The sequence below is a fragment of the Salmo trutta genome, chromosome 16 (genome assembly GCF_901001165.1).
Source record: "Salmo trutta chromosome 16, fSalTru1.1, whole genome shotgun sequence".
In the NCBI taxonomy this organism is placed as follows: domain Eukaryota; kingdom Metazoa; phylum Chordata; class Actinopteri; order Salmoniformes; family Salmonidae; genus Salmo; species Salmo trutta.
Genome location: NC_042972.1, coordinates 5105366 through 5127007, shown reverse-complemented (window position 1 = coordinate 5127007; position 21642 = coordinate 5105366). Strand labels below are relative to the sequence as shown.

Below are 21642 nucleotides of genomic sequence, written 5' to 3'. Positions count from 1 at the left end.
TTACTGGTATTATATTACTGGTATCATATTACTGGTATTATATTACTGGTATCATATTACTGGTATTATATTACTGGTATTGCAGTCATATTACTGGTATCATATTACTGGTATCATATTACTGGTATTATATTACTGGTATTATATTACTGGTATTGCAGTCATATTACTGGTATTATATTACTGGTATTGCAGTCATATTACTGGTATTATATTACTGGTATTGCAGTCATATTACTGGTATTATATTACTGGTATTGCAGTCATATTACTGGTATTATATTGTTGGTATTGCAGTCATATTACTGGTATTATATTACTGGTATTGCAGTCATATTACTGGTATTATATTACTGGTATTGCAGTCATATAACTGGTATTATACTACTGGTATTGCAGTCATACTACTGGTATTATATTACTATTATATAGATCAATCGTTAACTGATGTGTGGTTGTCTTGGATCAACAGTTTAACTGATGTGTGGTTGTCATAGTAACTGTAATTTGGACTAAAATGTTAAATGTGATGCCTCTCTCACCTGCAGTACGTAGTCCAGGGCCAGGTGCCTGAAGCACTTCCTGGTCAGGGTGAGAGAGGAAGTGGCCTCCTCCACCTCGTGAGGTTTGTTCCTGGGGGCCTGGGCGTTCTTCACCTGGGCTATCTCCATGTCCTCCCTCACACGGTCAAACTGCTTCTTCGTCTCCTTGAACTTACGCACGTCCCTAGAGGGGGAGGAGAGAGAGAGAGACTTACAGATCTCCCTACAGGGGGAGGAGAGAGAGAGAGTGACTTACAGATCTCCCTACAGGGGGAGGAGAGAGAGAGAGAGAGACTTACAGATCTCCCTACAGGGGGAGGAGAGAGAGAGAGAGACTTACAGATCTCCCTACAGGGGGAGGAGAGAGAGAGAGAGACTTACAGATCTCCCTACAGGGGGAGGAGAGAGAGAGAGTGACTTACACACCTCCCTAGAGGGGGAGAGAGAGAGAGAGAGACTTACACACATCCCTAGAGGGGGAGGAGAGAGAGAGAGAGACTTACACATGTCCCTAGAGGGGGAGGAGAGAGAGAGAGACTTACAGATGTCCCTAGAGGGGGAGAGAGAGAGAGACTTACACACATCCCTACAGGGGGAGGAGAGAGAGAGAGTGACTTACAGATCTCCCTACAGGGGGAGGAGAGAGAGAGAGTGACTTACACACCTCCCTAGAGGGGGAGGAGAGAGAGAGACTTACACACATCCCTACAGAGGGAGGAGAGAGAGAGAGAGAGACTTACACATGTCCCTAGAGGGGGAGGAGAGAGAGAGAGACTTACAGATCTCCCTACAGGGAGATTTAGTTCTGTATTCCTGTTTTTTAAGGAAAACCTTAGCCTGGTCCCAGATCTGTTTGTGCTGTCTTGCCAAAATGCAGCTGAATTTTGCGTCTAGCGTGACGAAGACTATAGTAGTTGTTGGCAAGACAACACAAACAGATCTGGGACCAGGCTAAGGAAACCTTGATTGAGGACCTCACATTTTACTTTTTTTTTTGCAAACAGAAAAATGAAGGAAGAGAGATGAGAGACTGAAACATAGAGATGTAAAGAGATCGCACCGTTGTAACTGTCCCATTAAGGCATCTGTGAGCACACAGGGTAGCTCCATTGAGGCCATCTCCTTTTTTGAAGGAGTCACTGTTCTTCTTCTACTAGTTCTATGAGTTGGTAAACAACCTGAAAATGGTGCATACTGCCACCTGGAGGGTGTTTTTGGAACAGGTATAAGTTGGTTGATTTAGTGGCACCTGTAGAGCTGGAAAGTTCCCTCATGAGTATAATTAATTGGCTGATCCCTCCTGATGACCTGGATGGACGTATGTGATCCTTCGTTAACTCATAGAAAGTCCCAACCTACTTCAAAATGGTGAAAGTCCTCAATGGTGTTGTCCATGCTAAAATGGGCTTTTGGGTACTAGAGTCCTCTATCCATCTCTATGGACTGAAATGAGATAAGAAGAAGAGGCCTACACCAAAAGAAGAAGGGATGACACTCACTCTTTGATGAAGGTGTGGAGCTGCTGTTTGATTGACCTCTGGGCCTGGTCAAATAGGATCTGTAGAGAAAGAGACAGAGACAGACAGGGAGAGAGAGACAGAGAGGGAGAGAGAGAGATGGGGGAGAGACAGGGAGAGATAGAGACAGGGAGAGAGAGCGACACAGAGAGGGAGAGAGAGACACAGAGAGGGAGAGAGAGACACGGGAGAGACAGGGAGAGAGAGAGACATGAGAAAGAGGGAGAGACGGGGGAGAGACAGGGAGAGAGAGAGACATGGAGAGATAAACACAGAGAGGGAGAGTCAGACACGGGGAGAGACAGGGAGAGAGAGAGACAGAGCGAGAGGGAGAGAGAGAGAGACGGGGGAGAGAGAGAGAGACACGGAGAGAGAGAGACAGAGTCGGGGAGAGAGACAGAGTCGGGGAGAGAGAGAGAAAGACCAAGACAGAGAGCGAGAGGGAGAGAGAGAGACGGGGAGAGAGAGAGACGGGAAGAGACACAGAGAGAGAGAAAGAGAGACATGGAGAGAGAGACACGGAGAGAGAGAGACAGAGTCGGGGAGAGAGAGAGTCGGGGAGAGAGACAGAAAGAGACAGAAAGAGACAGAAAGAGACAGAAAGAGACAGAGAGACAGAGAGACACAGTGAATCCCAAACCACCGTCTCGCCCCTACCAACTTTCTCGGAGGTCCCTCTGTTTACACGTGTTCTGACGTATCTCAGAGGGTGACTTCCAGAGAGTGGCGAGGGTGATAAATAAATCCATGAACTTCAGGACACACGACTTGAATGATGCATGAAATTCACATGAACAAATCCTCCCATGTCGTTTTATAAAATATAAACCTCAGTTAATAAACAGTTAAACATTTTAATTTGGGAGCTGTTTAATATTTTATGTGTCATGTCTCGACATCAGACATAAAGAAATGCACGTATCGTATAATTAGGCATGCCTCGGCCTCTCTCCGTTCTTTTGTGTGAAATTGCGAAAGAAAAAAGAAAAAGAAAAGAAAATGACGCTGTGCCTCATGGGATTCCACTTCCCTATGAAGCCGGCAGCATTGCAGTCTCAGTCGAAGTGTCTACCGGAGGGGATAATTATCCCATACTACCTCAATCATTTTCACTCCCTCAGCCTTGGGACACTTGTTCAAATGGAGGAGGAGCGCTTGAACGCACAAATGGAGGACCGAGTGGCGAGCGGGTGATTTGAGATTCTGCCTGTGAGACCGCTAATAGTTGAAATGTGAAAAGGCTATCAAATACGTTTCAAAAATATAATGATGTTCAGGAACTGTCTTCGAGACAGCTAGTTAACGATATTCAGGAACTGTCTTCGAGACAGCTAGTTAATGATGTTCAGGAGCTTAGAGACAGCTAGTTAATGATGTTCAGGAGCTTAGAGACAGCTAGTTAATGATATTCAGGAGCTTAGAGACAGCTGGTTAATGATATTCAGGAGCTGTCTTAGAGACAGCTAGTTAATGATATTCAGGAACTGTCTTCGAGACAGCTAGTTAATGATGTTCAGGAGCTTAGAGACAGCTAGTTAATGATGTTCAGGAGTTTAGAGACAGCTAGTTAATGATATTCAGGAGCTTAGAGACAGCTAGTTAATGATATTCAGGAGCTTAGAGACAGCTAGTTAATGATATTCAGGAGCTTAGAGACAGCTAGTTAATGATATTGAGGAGCTTAGAGACAGCTAGTTAATGATATTCAGGAGCTGTCATCGAGACAGCTAGTTAATGATGTTCAGGAACTGTCTTAGAGACAGCTAGTTAATGATATTCAGGAGCTTAGAGACAGCTAGTTAATGATATTCAGGAGCTTAGAGACAGCTAGTTAATGATTTTGAGGAGCTTAGAGACAGCTAGTTAATGATGTTCAGGAGCTTAGAGACAGCTAGTTAATGATATTCAGGAGCTTAGAGACAGCTAGTTGATGATATTCAGGAGCTTAGAGACAGCTAGTTAATGATATTCAGGAGCTTAGAGACAGCTAGTTAATGATGTTCAGGAGCTTAGAGACAGCTAGTTAATGATTTTGAGGAGCTTAGAGACAGCTAGTTAATGATATTCAGGAGATGTCTTCGAGACCAAGATGGCGTAGCAGTGCAGACGTGGTTTGTCATCCTCTCGTGTACATTTTGTATTTTTGGTCTTTTTTGTATATATTTCAATTTATTTTCAATCTCTTTTGCATTTTTAAATTAAATATACCTTCCAGTAACCAACACCTGTGATTGCTTTATGCCTCGCTTTATGTCTCTCTCAAATGTCAATATGCCTTGTACACTGTTGTTTAGGATAGTTATCATTGTGTTAGTGTACTGCAGTGCCCCTAGTCCCACTCAACATGCCTCAGATACCTCCTTTGTCCCTAGTCCCACACATGCGGTGATCTCACCCAGCATAACTAGCGCGTCCAGAGATGCAACCTCTCTTATCATCACTCAGTGCCTGGGTTTACCTCCACTGTCCTGAATCTATTCTACCACGCCCAGAAATCTGCTCCTTTAATTCTCTGTCCCCAACGCACTAGACGACCAGTCTTGATAGCCTTTAGCCGTACCCTCATCCTACTCCTCCTCTGTTCCTCGGGGGATGTAGAGGTTAACCCAGGCCCTGTGTGTCCCCAGGCATCGCATCTATTCTACCACGCCCAGAAATCTGCTCCTTTAATTCTCTGTCCCCAACGCACTAGACGACCAGTCTTGATAGCCTTTAGCCGTACCCTCATCCTACTCCTCCTCTGTTCCTCGGGGGATGTAGAGGTTAACCCAGGCCCTGTGTGTCCCCAGGCATCGCATTTCTTGCTTCTGTAACCGAAAAAGCCTTGGATTCATGCATGTTAACATCAGAAGCCTACTCCCTAAGTTTGTTTTACTCACTGCTTTAGCACACTCCGCCAACCCTGATGTCCTTGCCGTGTCTGAATACTGGCTTAGGAAGGCCACCAAAAATTCTGAGATTTCCATACCCAAGTACAACATTTTCTGTCAAGATAGAACTGCCAAAGGGGGAGGAGTTGCAATCTACTCCAGAGATAGCCTGCAAAGTTCTGTCATACTTTCCAGGTCTATGCCCAAACAGTTCGAGTTTATAATTTAAAAAATGTATCTCTCCAGAAATAAATCTCTCACTGTTGCCGCCTGTTATAGACCCCTCTCAGCTCCCAGCTGTGCCCTGGACACCATATGTGAATTGATTGCCCCCCATCTATCTTCAGAGTTCGTTCTGTTAGGTGACCTAAACTGGGATTTCCTTAACACCACGGCAGTCCTACTATCTAAGCTAGATACCCTCAATCTCACACAAATTATCAAGGAACCCACCAGGTACAACCCTAAATCCGTAAACATGGGTACCCACATAGATATTATCCTGACCAACTTGCCCTCCAAATACACCTCTGCTGTTTTCAATCAGGATCTCAGCGATCACTGCCTCATTGCCTGCATCCGTAATGGGTCTGCGGTCAAACGACCACCCCTCATCACTGTCAAACGCTCCCTAAAACACTTCTGCGAGCAGGCCTTTCTAATCGACCTGGCCCGGGTATCCTGGAAGGATATTGACCTCATCCCGTCAGTCGAGGATGCCTGGTCGTTCTTTAAAAGTAATTTCCTCACCATCTTAAATAAGCATGCCCCTTTCAAAAAATGTAGAACTAAGAACAGATATAGCCCTTGGTTCACTCCAGACCTGACTGCCCTCGACCAGCACAAAAACATCCTGTGGCGGACTGCACTAGCATCGAATAGTCCCCGTGATATGCAACTTTTCAGGGAAGTCAGGAACCAATACACGCAGTCAGTCAGGAATGCAGACTGGCTTTTTTAAACAGAAATTTGCATCCTGTAGCTCTAATTCCAAAAAGTTTTGGGACACTGTAAAGTCCATGGAGAATAAGAGCAACTCCTCCCAGCTGCCCACTGCACTGAGGCTAGGTAACACTGTCACCACCAATAAATCCACAATAATCGAGAATTTCAATAAGCATTTTTCTACAGCTGGCCATGCTTTCCTCCTGGCTACCCCGGCCAAAAGCTCCACACCCCCCGCAGCCACTTGCCCAAGCCTCCCCAGCTTCTCCTTCACCCAAATCCAGATAGCAGATGTTCTGAAAGAGCTGCAAAACCTGGACCCATACAAATCAGCTGGGCTAGACAATCTGGACCCTCTCTTTCTAAAATGATCCGCCGCCATTGTTGCAACCCCTACTCCCAGTCTGTTCAACCTCTCTTTCGTATCGTCCGAGATCCCTAAAGATTGGAAAGCTGCTGCGGTCATCCCCCTCTTCAAAGGGGGTGACACTCTAGACCCAAACTGTTATAGACGTATATCCATCCTGGCGTGCCTTTCTAAAGTCTTCGAAAGCCAAGTTAATAAACAGATCACCGACCATTTCGAATCCCACCGTACCTTCTCCGCTGTGCAAACCGGTTTCCGAGCTGGTCACGGGTGCACCTCAGCCACGCTCAAGGTACTAAATGATATCATAACCGCCATCGATAAAAGACAGTACTGTGCAGCCGTCTTTATCCACCTGGCCAAGGCTTTCGACTCTGTCAATCACTGTATTCTTATCGGCAGACTCAACAGCCTTGGTTTCTCAAATGACTGCCTCGCCTGGTTCACCAACTACTTCTCAGATAGAGTTCAGTGTGTCAAATCGGAGGGCCTACTGTCCGGACCTCTGGCAGTCTCTATGGGGGTACCACAGGGTTCAATTCTCGGGCCGACTCTTTTCTCTGTATATATCAACGATGTCGCTCCTGCTGCGCGTGATTCCCTGATCCACCTCTGCGCAGACAACACCATTCTGTATACTTCTGGCCCTTCTTTGGAAACTGTGTTAACTAACCTCCAAACGAGCTTCAATGCTATACAGCACTCCTTCCGTGGCCTCCAACTGCTCTTAAACGCTAGTAAATCCAAATGCATGCTTTTCAACTGTTCGCTTCCCGCACCCGCCCGTCTTGCATCACTACTCTGGACAGTTCTGACTTAGAATATGTGGACAACTACAAAAACCTAGGTGTCTGGCTAGACTGTAAACTCTCCTTCCAGACTCATATTAAACATCTCCAATCCAAAATTAAATCTAGAATCGGCTTCCTATTTCGCAACAAAGCCTCCTTCACTCATGCCGCCAAACATACCCTCATAAAACTGACTATCCTACCGATCCTCGATTTCGGCGATGTAATTTACAAAATAGCTTTGAATACTCTACTCAGCAAACTGGATGCAGTCTATCACAGTGCCATCCGTTTTGTCACCAAAGCCCCTTATACCACCCACCACTGCAACCTGTATGCTTTACCGGTACAGAGTCAATGTGGAGGCTATATACAGGGGGTACCGGTACAGAGTCAATGTGGAGGATATATACAGGGGGTACCGGTACAGAGTCAATGTGGAGGCTATATACAGGGGGCACCGGTAGCGAGTCAGTGTGGAGGCTATATACAGGGGGTACCGGTACCGAGTCAGTGTGGAGGCTATATACAAGGGGTACCGGTACAGAGTCAGTGTGGAGGCTATATACAGGGGGTACCAGTACAGAGTCAATGTGGAGGCTATATACAGGAGGCACCGGTACCGAGTCAGTGTGGAGGCTATATACAGGAGGCACCGGTACCGAGTCAATGTGGAGGCTATATACAGGGGGTACCGGTACAGAGTCAATGTGGAGGCTATATACAGGGGGTACCGGTACAGAGTCAATGTGGAGGCTATATACAGGGGGTACCGGTACAGAGTCAGTGTGGAGGCTATATACAGGAGGTACCGGTACTGAGTCAATGTGGAGGCTATATACAGGGGGTACCGGTACAGAGTCAGTGTGGAGGCTATATACAGGGTGTTACGGTACTGAGTCAGTGTGGAGGCTATATACAGGGTGTTACGGTACTGAGTCAGTGTGCGGTGGTACAGGCTAGTTGAGGTAATTTGTACATGTAGTTGGGGTTGAAGCATCCTACTTAGCAGTACACAGGTAACAACCTAAGCACTATGGAACTTCTATCTGATCAAATCACACGTATAAAATAAGACATTACATTTTTTTGTTAACCAAATTCGATTCTCTCTCATTGACCTTCATACAAAAACTCCTTGCTTGATGAGACGAGAAGAAAACACCACCTGCTGGAGTAGACTGCCCTGTTTTCCTCTTCCCTCTCTCTCTCCCTCTCTCTCTCTCTCTCTCTCTCTCTCTCCCTCTCTCTCTCTCTCTCTCTCTCTCTCCCTCTCTCTCTCCCTCTCTCCCTCTCTCTATCCCTCCCTCTTCCCTCCCTCCCTCCCTCCCTCTTCCCTCCCTCTCCTTCCCTCTTCCCTCTCTCTATCCTGCTGGAGAAGAAAAGCTTTTGTTTTCACTTCAGCTCTTCTTCTCTGGTGTCACTCACACATTTCAGTTCATTAATACAGCTCCCGCGTTGGGACAATCAGACTCATTTTTTTGTAAACGCTGGATCTCTATGGCAAGACGCATCATTCACCTCACATAGAAGAATGTCTGAATATCCAGTTAGAGATACTCCATGTTCTCCTCTGATCTCAGACCAGGAATGGTGTTGAGGGAGAGAGGGAGAGGGAGAGAGGGAGAGAGGGAGAGAGGGAGAGAGGGAGAGAGGGAGAGAGAGAGAGAGAGAGGGAGAGAGGGATAGAGAGAGGGAGAGAGGGAGATAGAGAGAGGGAGATGGAGAGAGAGAGAGAGAGAGAGGGGGAAGGATAGGGAGAGAGAGACAGGGAGGGATAGGGAGAGAGAGAGAGGGAGATGGAGAATCATCCACTAATCTGCACCTGTCAGCAAGTACGGTGTCCCTGAATGGCCAAAATAACACCAAACCAGATGCTATTATTACAACGTCACTAAACACAGACCTTGACTTTTACAGTACACAGCCCCTCCAAACTAGAAACGGCTGTTCAGAATATCTGGCAGCAGTAACATTTTTCTAATCGTTTTTTTTCCATAACTGGCTGAAATTTGTTGAAAAGTTATTTAGAGGTGAGATTACAAACTAGGTCAACATCAAAAACACCAAACACTAGTAACATGATTTTATTAGAAGGCCAAAATCCTGATCTGACCATAAAAACGTTGTGATGACCACAGATATGTGAGGAGAGGAAGAGAAGAGGGAAGGGTCCCTAAGAACTGACTAGTTAAACAACAGGAAGTATTTAGGAGATTTTAGCTCAACTGTTAAAAAGACATAGGAATTTCCTCTTTCTTCCTGCTCTCTGTCTCTGTCTATCTCCCTCTCTGTCTTTCTCTCTCTCTTTATCTCCCTCTCTTTTTTCCTGCTCTCTTTCTCTGTCTCTCTCCCTCTCTGTCTTTCTCTCTCCCCCCTTAACTTTTACAACTAGTTCTCTACCAAACCTATGACCCCTGCTTAATAGGCTCAGAGACCCCATGGCACTCATCATGTCTATCACATATGGAAGCAGCACAGTGTGTGTGTGTGTGTGTGTGTGTGTGTGTGTGTGTGTGTGTGTGTGTGTTTGTGTGTGTACTGTCTGTCTCTCCTACACAGCTGTGTGCTCTGATTCTAAACATTCCCTCCAACTCTGGACTCAAGATGGAAGAACAGAGTGTTTGTGTGTTTGTGTGTGTGTGTGTGTGTGTGTGTGTGTCTTACCATGTGGTAACGGGAGGCTGGAGGCTCTGTATGCTCATGCGTATGCATGAGAGTGCGTGTGTGTGCATGTGTTAATGTGTGTGTGTGAGAAAGAGAGACAGCGTGTATATGGGTGTGTTTTACCATGTTGTAGTTGACAATCTCATACAGTGCATTTGGAAAGTATTCAGACCCCTTGACTTTTTTCCACATACATACACCTTAGCCAAATACATTTAAACTCAGTTTTTCACAATTCCTGACATTTAATCCTAGTAAAAATTCCCTGTCTTAGGTCAGTTAGGACCACCACTTTATTTTAAGAATGTGAAACGTCAGAATAATAGTAGAGAGAGTGATTTATTTCAGCTTTAATTTCTTTCATCACATTCCCAGTGGGTCAGAAGTTTACATACACTCAAGTAGTATTTGGTAGCATTGCCTTTATAATTGTTTAACTTGGGTCAAACGTTTCGGGTGGCCTTACACAAGGTTCCGACAATAAGTTGGGTGAATTTTGGCCCATTCCTCCTGACAGAGCTGGTGTAACTGAGTCAGGTTTGTAGGCCTTCTTGCTCGCACACGCTTTTTCATTTCTGCCCACAAATTTTCTATGGGCTTGAGGTCAGGGCTTTGTGATGGCCACTCCAATACCTTGACTTTGTTGTCCTTAAGCCAGTTTGCCACAACTTTGGAAGTATGCTTGGGGTCATTGTCCATTTGGAAGACCCATTTGCGACCAAGCTTTAACTTCCTGACTGATGTCTTGAGATGTTGCTTCAATATATCCACATAACCGACTTGCCAAATGTCACGTCCTGACCAGCAGAGGGAGTAATTGTATTAGTTTTGGTCAGGACGTGGCAGAGGTTTTGTGTTATGTGTAGGTTGGGTGCTGGACTGTCAATTGGAGGCAGGTGTTTCTAGTTGCCTCTGATTGGGAGTCCTATAAACAGGTGTTTGTTTTTTCTTTGGGGTTGTGGGTAGTTGTTTGTGAGCACTGCTTTGTTTGGCCTGCCACACTGTTCTAGTCGTTCATGTTTATTGTTTTCCCGTCTTTATTCTAAAGTAATTAAAAGATGAGCATCCACATTCCCACTGCGTATTGGTCCTCCCTTCAACAAAACGACATTATTTGTGACACCAAAACTATAGTTTGTTAACAAGAAATTTGTGGAGTGGTTGAAAAACGAGTTAATGACTCCATGTCATTGTCATGTCATATGTAAACTTCAGAATCTAACAACACAACAATTCATTTAAATTACAATAAATAAAGGTTCACTTACTCATTTTTCACTGTCTAGTGGCACCACAAGTGGGCCTTTGATTTGCAAACTCATCACATGCATCAAAAATCGACCCCTGATGTGGTTTAACACAGACTAATTCTGTTGTTTTTCCATTTTAAAAAAGTGTGACAAAAAACTGGAGGAAAACCAGAAAAATTTGTGGGATCTGGAAAAACTAAACAAAGAATATGGAATTTGGGCGAAAAACAGAATTAGGCGAAAGATTTTAAAGTATTTAAAATGTACCAACCAAAATGTTTTGCTGTGTATAACTGCACTTTAGAGTGTGTTATCCTGCAGAACAGAATTTTGGGGGAAGTTGAGGTCAGGCCCAAAATTGTCCAAACTTCTAAGAATGATGGAGGCCACTGTGTTCTTGGGGACCTTCAATGCTGCAGACATTTTTTAGTACCCTTCCCCAGATCTGTGCCTAGACACAGTCCTGTCTCAGAGCTCTACGGACAATTCCTTCGACCTCACGGCTGGTTGTTGCTCTGACATGCACTGTCAACTGTGGGACCTTTATATAGAAATATAGAAAGGTGTGTGCCTTTCCAAATCATGTCCAATCAATTGAATTTACCACAGGTGGACTCCAATCAAGTTGTAGAAACATCTCAAGGATGATCAATGGAAACAGGATGCACCTGAGCTCAATTTCAAGTCTCATAGCAAAGGATCTGAATACTAATGTAAATAAGGTATTTCAAAAAAATATATATATATATTTTGCAAAAAAAAATAATGTTTTAGCCTTGTCATCATGAGGTATTGTGTGTAGATTGATTAGGAGAAAAAAGTATTGAATCCATTTTAGAATAAGGCTGTAGCGTAACAAAATGTGGAAAAAGGCAAGAGGTCTGAATACTTTCTGAATGTAGTGTGTGTGCGTGCGTGCGTGCGTGCGTGTGTGTGTGTGTGTGTGTCTCACCATGTTATAGTTGACGATCTCCTGCAGGCTCTCCCCACACTTCTCCAGACACTCCTAGAGACACAGAGAGACCTTCAGGTTACAGACAATTACTGTAGTCTGTTGATGTTCACTTACAGATCATCACTGAGATTCATTCTACTCCGCCAGCTAGCAAGCTGGTACAGGAAGAAGTTCAATTCAATGTATTGAAAAACATTTATGTGGGAAGCAGTAAAGAAGGTCTCAGATATCTCTCATTAATCTCTCTTAATATCTTCATGTATATATTTCACCGGCTAGGGGGGAACATGGTCTATGTCTGGACAATGCTGTTTATATTTCAACTGGTGTATTGTTGAAGAGGGGACATTTTAAGGAATGTAGAAACTAGAGGAATGTGATGAAGTATCTCTATTTCAGACGTACTCTAACTCTACTCTACTCTACTCTACTCTACTCTAACTCTACTCTACTCCACTATAACTCTACTCTACTCTAACTCTACTCTAACTCTACTCTAACTCTACTCTAACTCTACTCTAACTCTACTCTACTCTACTCTACTCTACTCTAACTCTACTCCACTATAACTCTACTCTACTCTACTCTACTCTACTCTACTCTACTCTACTCTACTCTACTCCACTATAACTCTACTCTACTCTACTCTAACTCTGCTCTACTCTACTCTACTCTACTCTACTCTACTCTACTCTACTCTACTCTACTCTACTCTACTCTACTCCACTATAACTCTACTCTACTCCACTATAACTCTACTCTACTCTACTCTACTCTACTCTACTCTACTCTACTCTACTCTACTCTAACTCTACTCTACTCTACTCTACTCTACTCTACTCTACTCTACTCCACTATAACTCTACTCTACTCCACTATAACTCTACTCTAACTCTACTCTACTCTACTCTACTCTACTCTACTCTACTCTACTCTACTCCACTATAACTCTACTCTACTCTACTCTACTCTAACTCTACTCTACTCTACTCTAACTCTACTCTACTCTACTCTACTCTACTCTAACTCTACTCTACTCTACTCCACTATAACTCTACTCTAACTCTGCTCTACTCTACTCTACTCTACTCTAATCTACTCTACTCTACTCTACTCCACTATAACTCTACTCTACTCTACTCTACTCTAACTCTACTCTACTCTACTCTACTCTACTCTACTCTACTCTAACTCTACTCTACTCTACTCTACTCTACTCTAACTCTACTCTACTCTACTCTACTCTACTCTACTCTACTCTACTCTACTCTAACTCTACTCTAACTCTACTCTACTCTACTCTACTCTACTCTACTCTACTCTACTCTACTCTACTCTACTCCACTATAACTCTACTCTAACTCTACTCTAACTCTACTCTACTCTACTCTACTCTACTCTACTCTACTCTACTCTACTCTAACTCTACTCCACTATAACTCTACTCTACTCTACTCTACTCTACTCCACTATAACTCTACTCTAACTCTACTCTAACTCTACTCTAACTCTACTCTAACTCTACTCTACTCTACTCTACTCTACTCTACTCTACTCTACTCTACTCTACTACTCTACTCTACTCTACTCTACTCTACTCTACTCTACTATACTCTAACTACTCTACTCTACTCTACTCTAAACTACTATAACTCTACTCTACTCTACTATACTCTACTCTACTCCACTATAACTCTACTCTACTCTACTCTACTCTACTCTAACTCTACTCTAACTCTACTCTACTCTACTCTACTCTACTCTACTCCACTATAACTCTACTCTACTCCACTATAACTCTACTCTAACTCTGCTCTACTCTACTCTACTCTACTCTACTCTACTCTAACTCTGCTCTACTCTACTCTACTCTACTCTACTCTACTCTACTCTACTCTACTCTACTCTACTCTACTCCACTATAACTCTACTCTACTCCACTATAACTCTACTCTACTCTACTCTACTCTACTCTACTCTACTCTAACTCTACTCTACTCTACTCTACTCTACTCTACTCTACTCCACTATAACTCTACTCTACTCCACTATAACTCTACTCTACTCTACTCTACTCTACTCTACTCTACTCCACTATAACTCTACTCTACTCTACTCTAACTCTACTCTACTCTACTCTACTCTAACTCTACTCTACTCTACTCTACTCTACTCTACTCTACTCTTACTCTACTCCACTATAACTCTACTCTAACTCTACTCTACTCTACTCTACTCTACTCTACTCTACTCTACTCTACTCTACTCTACTCTACTCTACTCTACTCTACTCTACTCTACTCTACTCTAACTCTACTCTACTCTACTCTACTCTACTCTACTCTACTCTAACTCTACTCTACTCTACTCTACTCTACTCTACTCTAGCTCTACTCTACTCTACTCTACTCTACTCTAACTCTACTCTACTCTACTCTACTCTAACTCTACTCTAATCTACTCTACTCTACTCTACTCCACTATAACTCTACTCTAACTCTACTCTACTCTAACTCTACTCTACTCTACTCTACTCTACTCTACTCTACTCTAACTCTACTCCACTATAACTCTACTCTACTCTACTCTACTCTACTCTACTCTACTCTACTCTACTCTAACTCTACTCTAACTCTACTCTAACTCTACTCTACTCTACTCTACTCTACTCTACTCTACTCTACTCTACTCTACTCTACTCTACTCTACTCTACTCTAACTCTACTCTACTCTACTCTACTCTACTCTAATCTACTCTACTCTACTATACTCTAAACTACTCTACTCTACTCTACTCTAAACTACTATAACTCTACTCTACTCTACTATACTCTACTCTACTCCACTATAACTCTACTCTACTCTACTCTACTCTACTCTAACTCTACTCTACTCTACTCTACTCTACTCTAATCTACTCTACTCTACTATACTCTAAACTACTCTACTCTACTCTACTATACTCTAAACTACTCTACTCTACTCTAAACTACTATAACTCTACTCTACTCTACTATACTCTACTCTACTCCACTATAACTCTACTCTACTCTACTCTACTCCACTATACTCTACTCTACTCTACACTAACTCTACTCTACTCTACTCTACTCTACTCTACTCTACTCTACTCTACACTACTCTACTCTACTCTACTCTACTCTACTCTACACTAACTCTACTCTACTCTACTCTACTCTACTCTACTCTACTCTACTCTACTCTAACTCTACTCTACTCTACTCTACTCTAACTCTACTCTACTCAACTCTACTCTAACTCTACTCTGCCTCTACTTCTACTCTAACTTCAATCTTGGTTTCATCAGACCAGAGAATCTTGTTTCTTATGATCTGAGAGTCCTTTAGGTGCCTTTTGGCAAACTCCAATGGGCGGTCATGTGCCTTTTACAGTGGAGTCCCTTCTGTCTGGCCACTCTACCATAAAGGCCTGAGTGGTGGAGTTCTGCAGAGATGGTTGTCCTTCTGTAATGTTCTCCCATCTCCACAGAGGAACTCTGGAGCATGATTGCTCAGTTTGGCAGGGCGGCCGGCTCTATGCTTTTAGTTTTTGTTTTCATAGGCTACCTAGCTAAAATGCTTGCTAGCCTAACCTCCTCGCATGGGCAACAACGAACTAGCTAAATTAGCTAGCTAGTTAACGTGTAGCCTACTAGGCTACGTCTTGAAAATGTTAGTTGATCTGGAGATTTCTGACAAGTTATAAATATCTCTCTAATATGTAATGACATTTACATTTACATTTAAGTCATTTAGCAGACGCTCTTATCCAGAGCGACTTACAAATTGGTGCATTCACCTATAATATCGAGTGGAACAACCACTTTACAATAGTGCATCTAAATCTTTTAGGGGGGGGGGGGTTAGAAGGATTACTTTATCCTATCCCAGGTATTCCTTAAAGAGCTGGGGTTTCTAACATGACAAGAGGAACTGATGACGCACTAGCCAATTTATAAATGTTACCTTGTGCATTCTACTATTACAACTAGCAACAGTAAATTAAGACCGCGCAACACCTTCTGCCGACCCCCTTGCACCTCCCCTAAGGGGGCGCGCCCCAACAGTTTGGGAATCACTGATCTATCATACTATCTGTTGATATGTATAAAAAAAAAAAATCGTTCTGTTTGTGTTGTGACATCATGTTGTTATAGCAGTGTACTAGCAGTGTAATAGCAGTGTACTAGCAGTGTAATAGCAGTGTACTAGCAGTGTACTAGCAGTGTACTAGCAGTGTAATAGCAGTGTAATAGCAGTGTACTAGCAGTGTACTAGCAGTGTACTAGCAGTGTACTAGCAGTATACTAGCAGTGTACTAGCAGTGTACTAGCAGTGTAATTGCAGTGTACTAGCAGTGTATTAGCAGTGTAATAGCAGTGTACTAGCAGTGTAATAGCAGTGCACTAGCAGTGTACTAACAGTGTAATAGCAGTGTAATAGCCATGTACTAGCAGTGTAATAGCAGTGTAATTGCAGTGTACTAGCAGTGTAATAGCAGTGTAATAGCAGTGTACTAGCAGTGTAATAGCAGTGTACTAGCAGTGTACTAGCAGTGTAATAGCAGTGTACTAGCAGTGTAATAACAGTGTAATAGCCGTGTAATAGCCGTGTACTAGCAGTGTAATAGCAGTGTAATTGCAGTGTACTTGCAGTGTACTAGCAGTGTACTAGCAGTGTACTAGCAGTGTACTAGCAGTATAATAGCAGTGTAATAGCAGTGTAATAGCAGTGTAATAGCAGTGTACTAGCAGTGTAATAGCAGGGTACTAGCAGTGTACTAGCAGTGTAATAGCAGTGTACTAGCAGTGTAATAGCAGTGTACTAGCAGTGTACTAGCAGTGTACTAGCAGTGTAAAAGCAGTGTACTAGCAGTGTAATAGCAGTGTACTAGCAGTGTACTAGCAGTGTACTAGCAGTGTACTAGCAGTGTACTAGCCGTGTACTAGCCGTGTACTAGCCGTGTAATAGCAGTGTACTTACAGAGATCATTTCTTCCTTCTTGCACTGCTGAGACAGGTCTTTGATGCCGTTGACAAACAGCTTGTTGGCACTTACGTACGCCCTGCCCGCCTCGATCATACCGCTACATAACTTCACCAGCTAGGAGAAGGTGAGAGAGAGAGAAATATAGGTTTGGGTTATCCAGTTTGAGTAGGACATTTAAAAATATTGAGAGGGTATTCAGGTACAGTAGCTCAAACCCAGTGGATATGTGTTGTGTAGTGAACGTGTTGTGTTGTGATGTAAATGTATTGTGTTGTGAATGTGTTGTGTAGTGAATGTGTTGTGTAGTGAATGTGTTGTGTTGTGTTGTGTTGTGAATGTGTTGTGTTGTGTAGTAAATGTGTTGTGTTGTGTAGTAAATGTGTTGTGTTGTGTAGTAAATGTGTTGTGTAGTAAATGTGTTGTGTTGTGTAGTAAATGTGTTGTGTTGTGTAGTAAATGTGTTGTGTAGTAAATGTGTTGTGTTGTGTAGTAAATGTGTTGTGTTGTGTAGTGTAGTAAATATGTTGTGTTGTGTAGTGTAGTAAATGTGTTGTGTTGTGTAGTAAATGTGTTGTGTTGTGTAGTAAATGTGTTGTGTTGTGTAGTAAATGTGTGGTGTAGTGAATGTGTTGTGTAGTAAATGTGTTGTGTAGTGAATGTGTTGTGTTGTGAATGTGTAGTGTAGTAAATGTGTTGTGTTGTGTAGTAAATGTGTTGTGTAGTAAATGTGTTGTGAATGTGTTGTGTAGTGAATGTGTTGTGTTGTGAATGTGTTGTGTTGTGTTGTGTAGTAAATGAGTTGTGTTGTGTTGTGTAGTAAATGTGTTGTGTAGTGAATGTGTTGTGTACAAGCTGTCATCAAGGCAAAGGGTGGCTACTTTGAAGAATCTCAAATATCAAATGTATTTTGATTTGTTTAGCAATTTTTTGGGGTTACTACATGATTCCATATGTGCTATTGCATAGTTTTGATGTCTTCACTATTCTTTCTACAATGTAGAAAATAGTAAAAAATGATTTTAAAAACTGTGAATGATTCGGTCAGTCCAAACTTTTGACAGGTACTGTAGGTGGGTAAACTCTGATCACTGTTCGCGCTGAATAAATGAACGATCCCTATACCTTCAATGCACTACCACTGGTTCTCAATCCTGGTCCTGGGGACCCAAAAGGGGGCACATTTTAGTTTTTGCCCTAGCACTACACACCTGATTCCAATCCTCAAAGCTGTGTAGTGCTAAGGCAAAAACCAAAATGTGCACCCCTTTGGGGTCCCCAGGACCAGGATTGAGAACCAGTGCACTAGGCGACTGGAGTCGACCATGGGAAGGAGCTCAACTCAACTCCTAAAACATGACTGAAAGGACCCCTGTTAAACAGAGCTAATCACACTGATGGTGATCCTTCTGTCTGACCCCAGAGGAAGGTCACACTCAGAGACGGGATATAAGGTCAGAGGGTAAGAGGTCATGATCCCTGGAGCTGAAATAATGCAGGAGGGGGCAGATGGGGACAATGACTGCTCCCCATCCTGGTGGTTTAGTTGGTTAGTTAGAGTCTAACTAACCAACTACACCGCCACTATGACCAACTGAACCATGCTCTAACTAACCAACTAAACCACCAGTATGACCCACTGAACCATGCTCTAACTAACCAACTAAACCACCAGTATGACCAACTGAACCATGTTCTAACCAACCAACTAAACCACCAGTATGACCAACTGAACCATGTTCTAACTAACCAACTAAACCAGCAGTATGACCAACTGAACCATGCTCTAACTAACCAACTAACTAACCAACTAAACCACCAGTATGACCAACTGAACCATGCTCTAACTAACCAACTAAACCACCAGTATGACCAACTGAACCATGCTCTAACTAACCAACTAAACCACCACTATGATCAACTGAACCATGCTCTAACTAACCAACTAAACCACCACTATGACCAACTGAACCATGCTCTAACTAACCAACTAACTAACCTACTAAACCACCACTATGACCAACTGAACCATGCTCTAACTAACCAACTAAACCACCACTATGACCAACTGAACCATACTCTAACTAACCAACTAAACCACCAGTATGACCAACTGAACCATGCTCTAACTAACCAACTAAACCACCACTATGACCAACTGAACCATGCTCTAGCTAACCAACTAAACCACCACTATGACCAACTGAACCATGCTCTAACTAACCAACTAAACCACCACTATGACCAACTGAACCATGTTCTAACTAACCAACTAAACCACCAGTATGACCAACTGAACCATGCTCTAACTAACCAACTAAACCACCACTATGACCAACTGAACCATGCTCCAACTAACCAACTAAACCACCAGTATGACCAACTGAACCATGTTCTAACTAACCAACTAAACCACCACTATGACCAACTGAACCATGCTCTAACTAACCAACTAACTAACCAACTAAACCACAACTATGACCAACTGAACCATGCTCTAACTAACCAACTAAACCACCACTATAACCAACTGAACCATGCTCTAACTAACCAACTAAACCACCACTATGACCAACTGAACCATGCTCTAACTAACCAACTAACTAACCTACTAAACCACCAGTATGACCAACTGAAAAATGCTCTAACTAACCTACTAAACCACCACTATGACCAACTGAACCATGCTCTAACTAACCTACTAAACCACCACTATGACCAACTGAACCATGCTCTAACTAACCAACTAAACCACCAGTATGACCAACTGAACCATGCTCTAACTAACCAACTAAACCACCAGTATGACCAACTGAACCATGCTCTAACTAACCAACTAAACCACCACTATGACCAACTGAACCATACTCTAACTAACCAAATAAACCACCAGTATGACCAACTGAACCATGTTCTAACTAACCAACTAAACCACCACTATGACCAACTGAACCATGCTCTAACTAACCAACTAAACCACCAGTATAACCAACTGAACCATGCTCTAACTAATCAACTAAACCACCAGTATGACCAACTGAACCATGCTCTAACTAACCAACTAAACCACCAGTATGACCAACTGAACCATGCTCTAACTAACCAACTAAACCACCAGTATGACCAACTGAACCATGTTCTAACTAACCAACTAAACCACCACTATGACCAACTGAACCATGCTCTAACTAACCAACTAAACCACCACTATGACCAACTGAACCATGCTCTAACTAACCAACTAAACCACCAGTATGACCAACTGAACCATGCTCTAACTAACCAACTAACTAACCTACTAAACCACCACTATGACCAACTGAACCATGCTCTAACTAACCAAATAACTAACCAACTAAACCACCACTATGACCAACTGAACCATGCTCTAACTAACCTACTAAACCACCAGTATGACAAACTGAACCATGCTCTAACTAACCAACTAAACCACCAGTATGACCAACTGAACCATGCTCTAACTAACCAACTAAACCACCACTATGACCAACTGAACCATGCTCTAACTAACCAACTAAACCACAACTATGACCAACTGAACCATGCTCTAACTAACCAACTAACTAACCTACTAAACCACCACTATGACCAACTGAACCATGCTCTAACTAACCTACTAAACCACCACTATGGCCAACTGAACCATGCTCTAACTAACCAACTAAACCACCAGTATGACCAACTGAACCATGCTCTAACTAACCAACTAAACCACCACTATGACCAACTGAACCATGCTCTAACTAACCAACTAAACCACCACTATGACCAACTGAACCATGTTCTAACTAACCAACTAAACCACCAGTATGACCAACTGAACCATGCTCTAACTAACCAACTAACTAATCTACTAAACCACCACTATGACCAACTGAACCATGTTCTAACTAACCAACTAACTAACCAACTAAACCACCAGTATGACCAACTGAACCATGCTCTAACTAACCAACTAAACCACCACTATGACCAACTGAACCATGCTCTAACTAACCAACTAAACCACCACTATGACCAACTGAACCATGCTCTAACTAACCAACTAAACCACCAGTATGACCAACTGAACCATGCTCTAACTAACCAACTAAACCACCACTATGACCAACTGAACCATGCTCTAACTAACCAACTAAACCACCACTATGACCAACTGAACCATGTTCTAACTAACCAACTAACTAACCAACTAAACCACCACTATGACCAACTGAACCATGTTCTAACCAACCAACTAAACCACCAGTATGACCAACTGAACCATGTTCTAACTAACCAACTAAACCAGCAGTATGACCAACTGAACCATGCTCTAACTAACCAACTAACTAACCAACTAAACCACCAGTATGACCAACTGAACCATGCTCTAACTAACCAACTAAACCACCAGTATGACCAACTGAACCATGCTCTAACTAACCAACTAAACCACCACTATGACCAACTGAACCATGCTCTAACTAACCAACTAAACCACCACTATGACCAACTGAACCATGCTCTAACTAACCAACTAACTAACCTACTAAACCACCACTATGACCAACTGAACCATGCTCTAACTAACCAACTAAACCACCACTATGACCAACTGAACCATACTCTAACTAACCAACTAAACCACCAGTATGACCAACTGAACCATGCTCTAACTAACCAACTAAACCACCACTATGACCAACTGAACCATGCTCTAGCTAACCAA

At 42.8% G+C, this 21642-nt stretch overlaps 1 protein-coding gene across 15 annotated transcripts in view; it reads right to left on the bottom strand.

Annotated features, from left to right (window-relative positions):
• Positions 1-21642, bottom strand: part of LOC115149987 (arf-GAP with coiled-coil, ANK repeat and PH domain-containing protein 3) — a 160264-nt gene that overhangs the window by 75868 nt on the left and 62754 nt on the right. For all 15 annotated transcript variants that reach the window (XM_029692831.1, XM_029692835.1, XM_029692836.1 and 12 more), the window contains exons 3-6: positions 16908-17027; positions 11902-11955; positions 2042-2100; positions 543-726 (exon numbers count right to left, since the gene is read on the bottom strand). In XM_029692831.1, coding sequence (XP_029548691.1) covers positions 543-726; positions 2042-2100; positions 11902-11955; positions 16908-17027 — 417 coding nt within the window. The remainder of the gene's footprint in view (positions 1-542; positions 727-2041; positions 2101-11901; positions 11956-16907; positions 17028-21642) is intronic.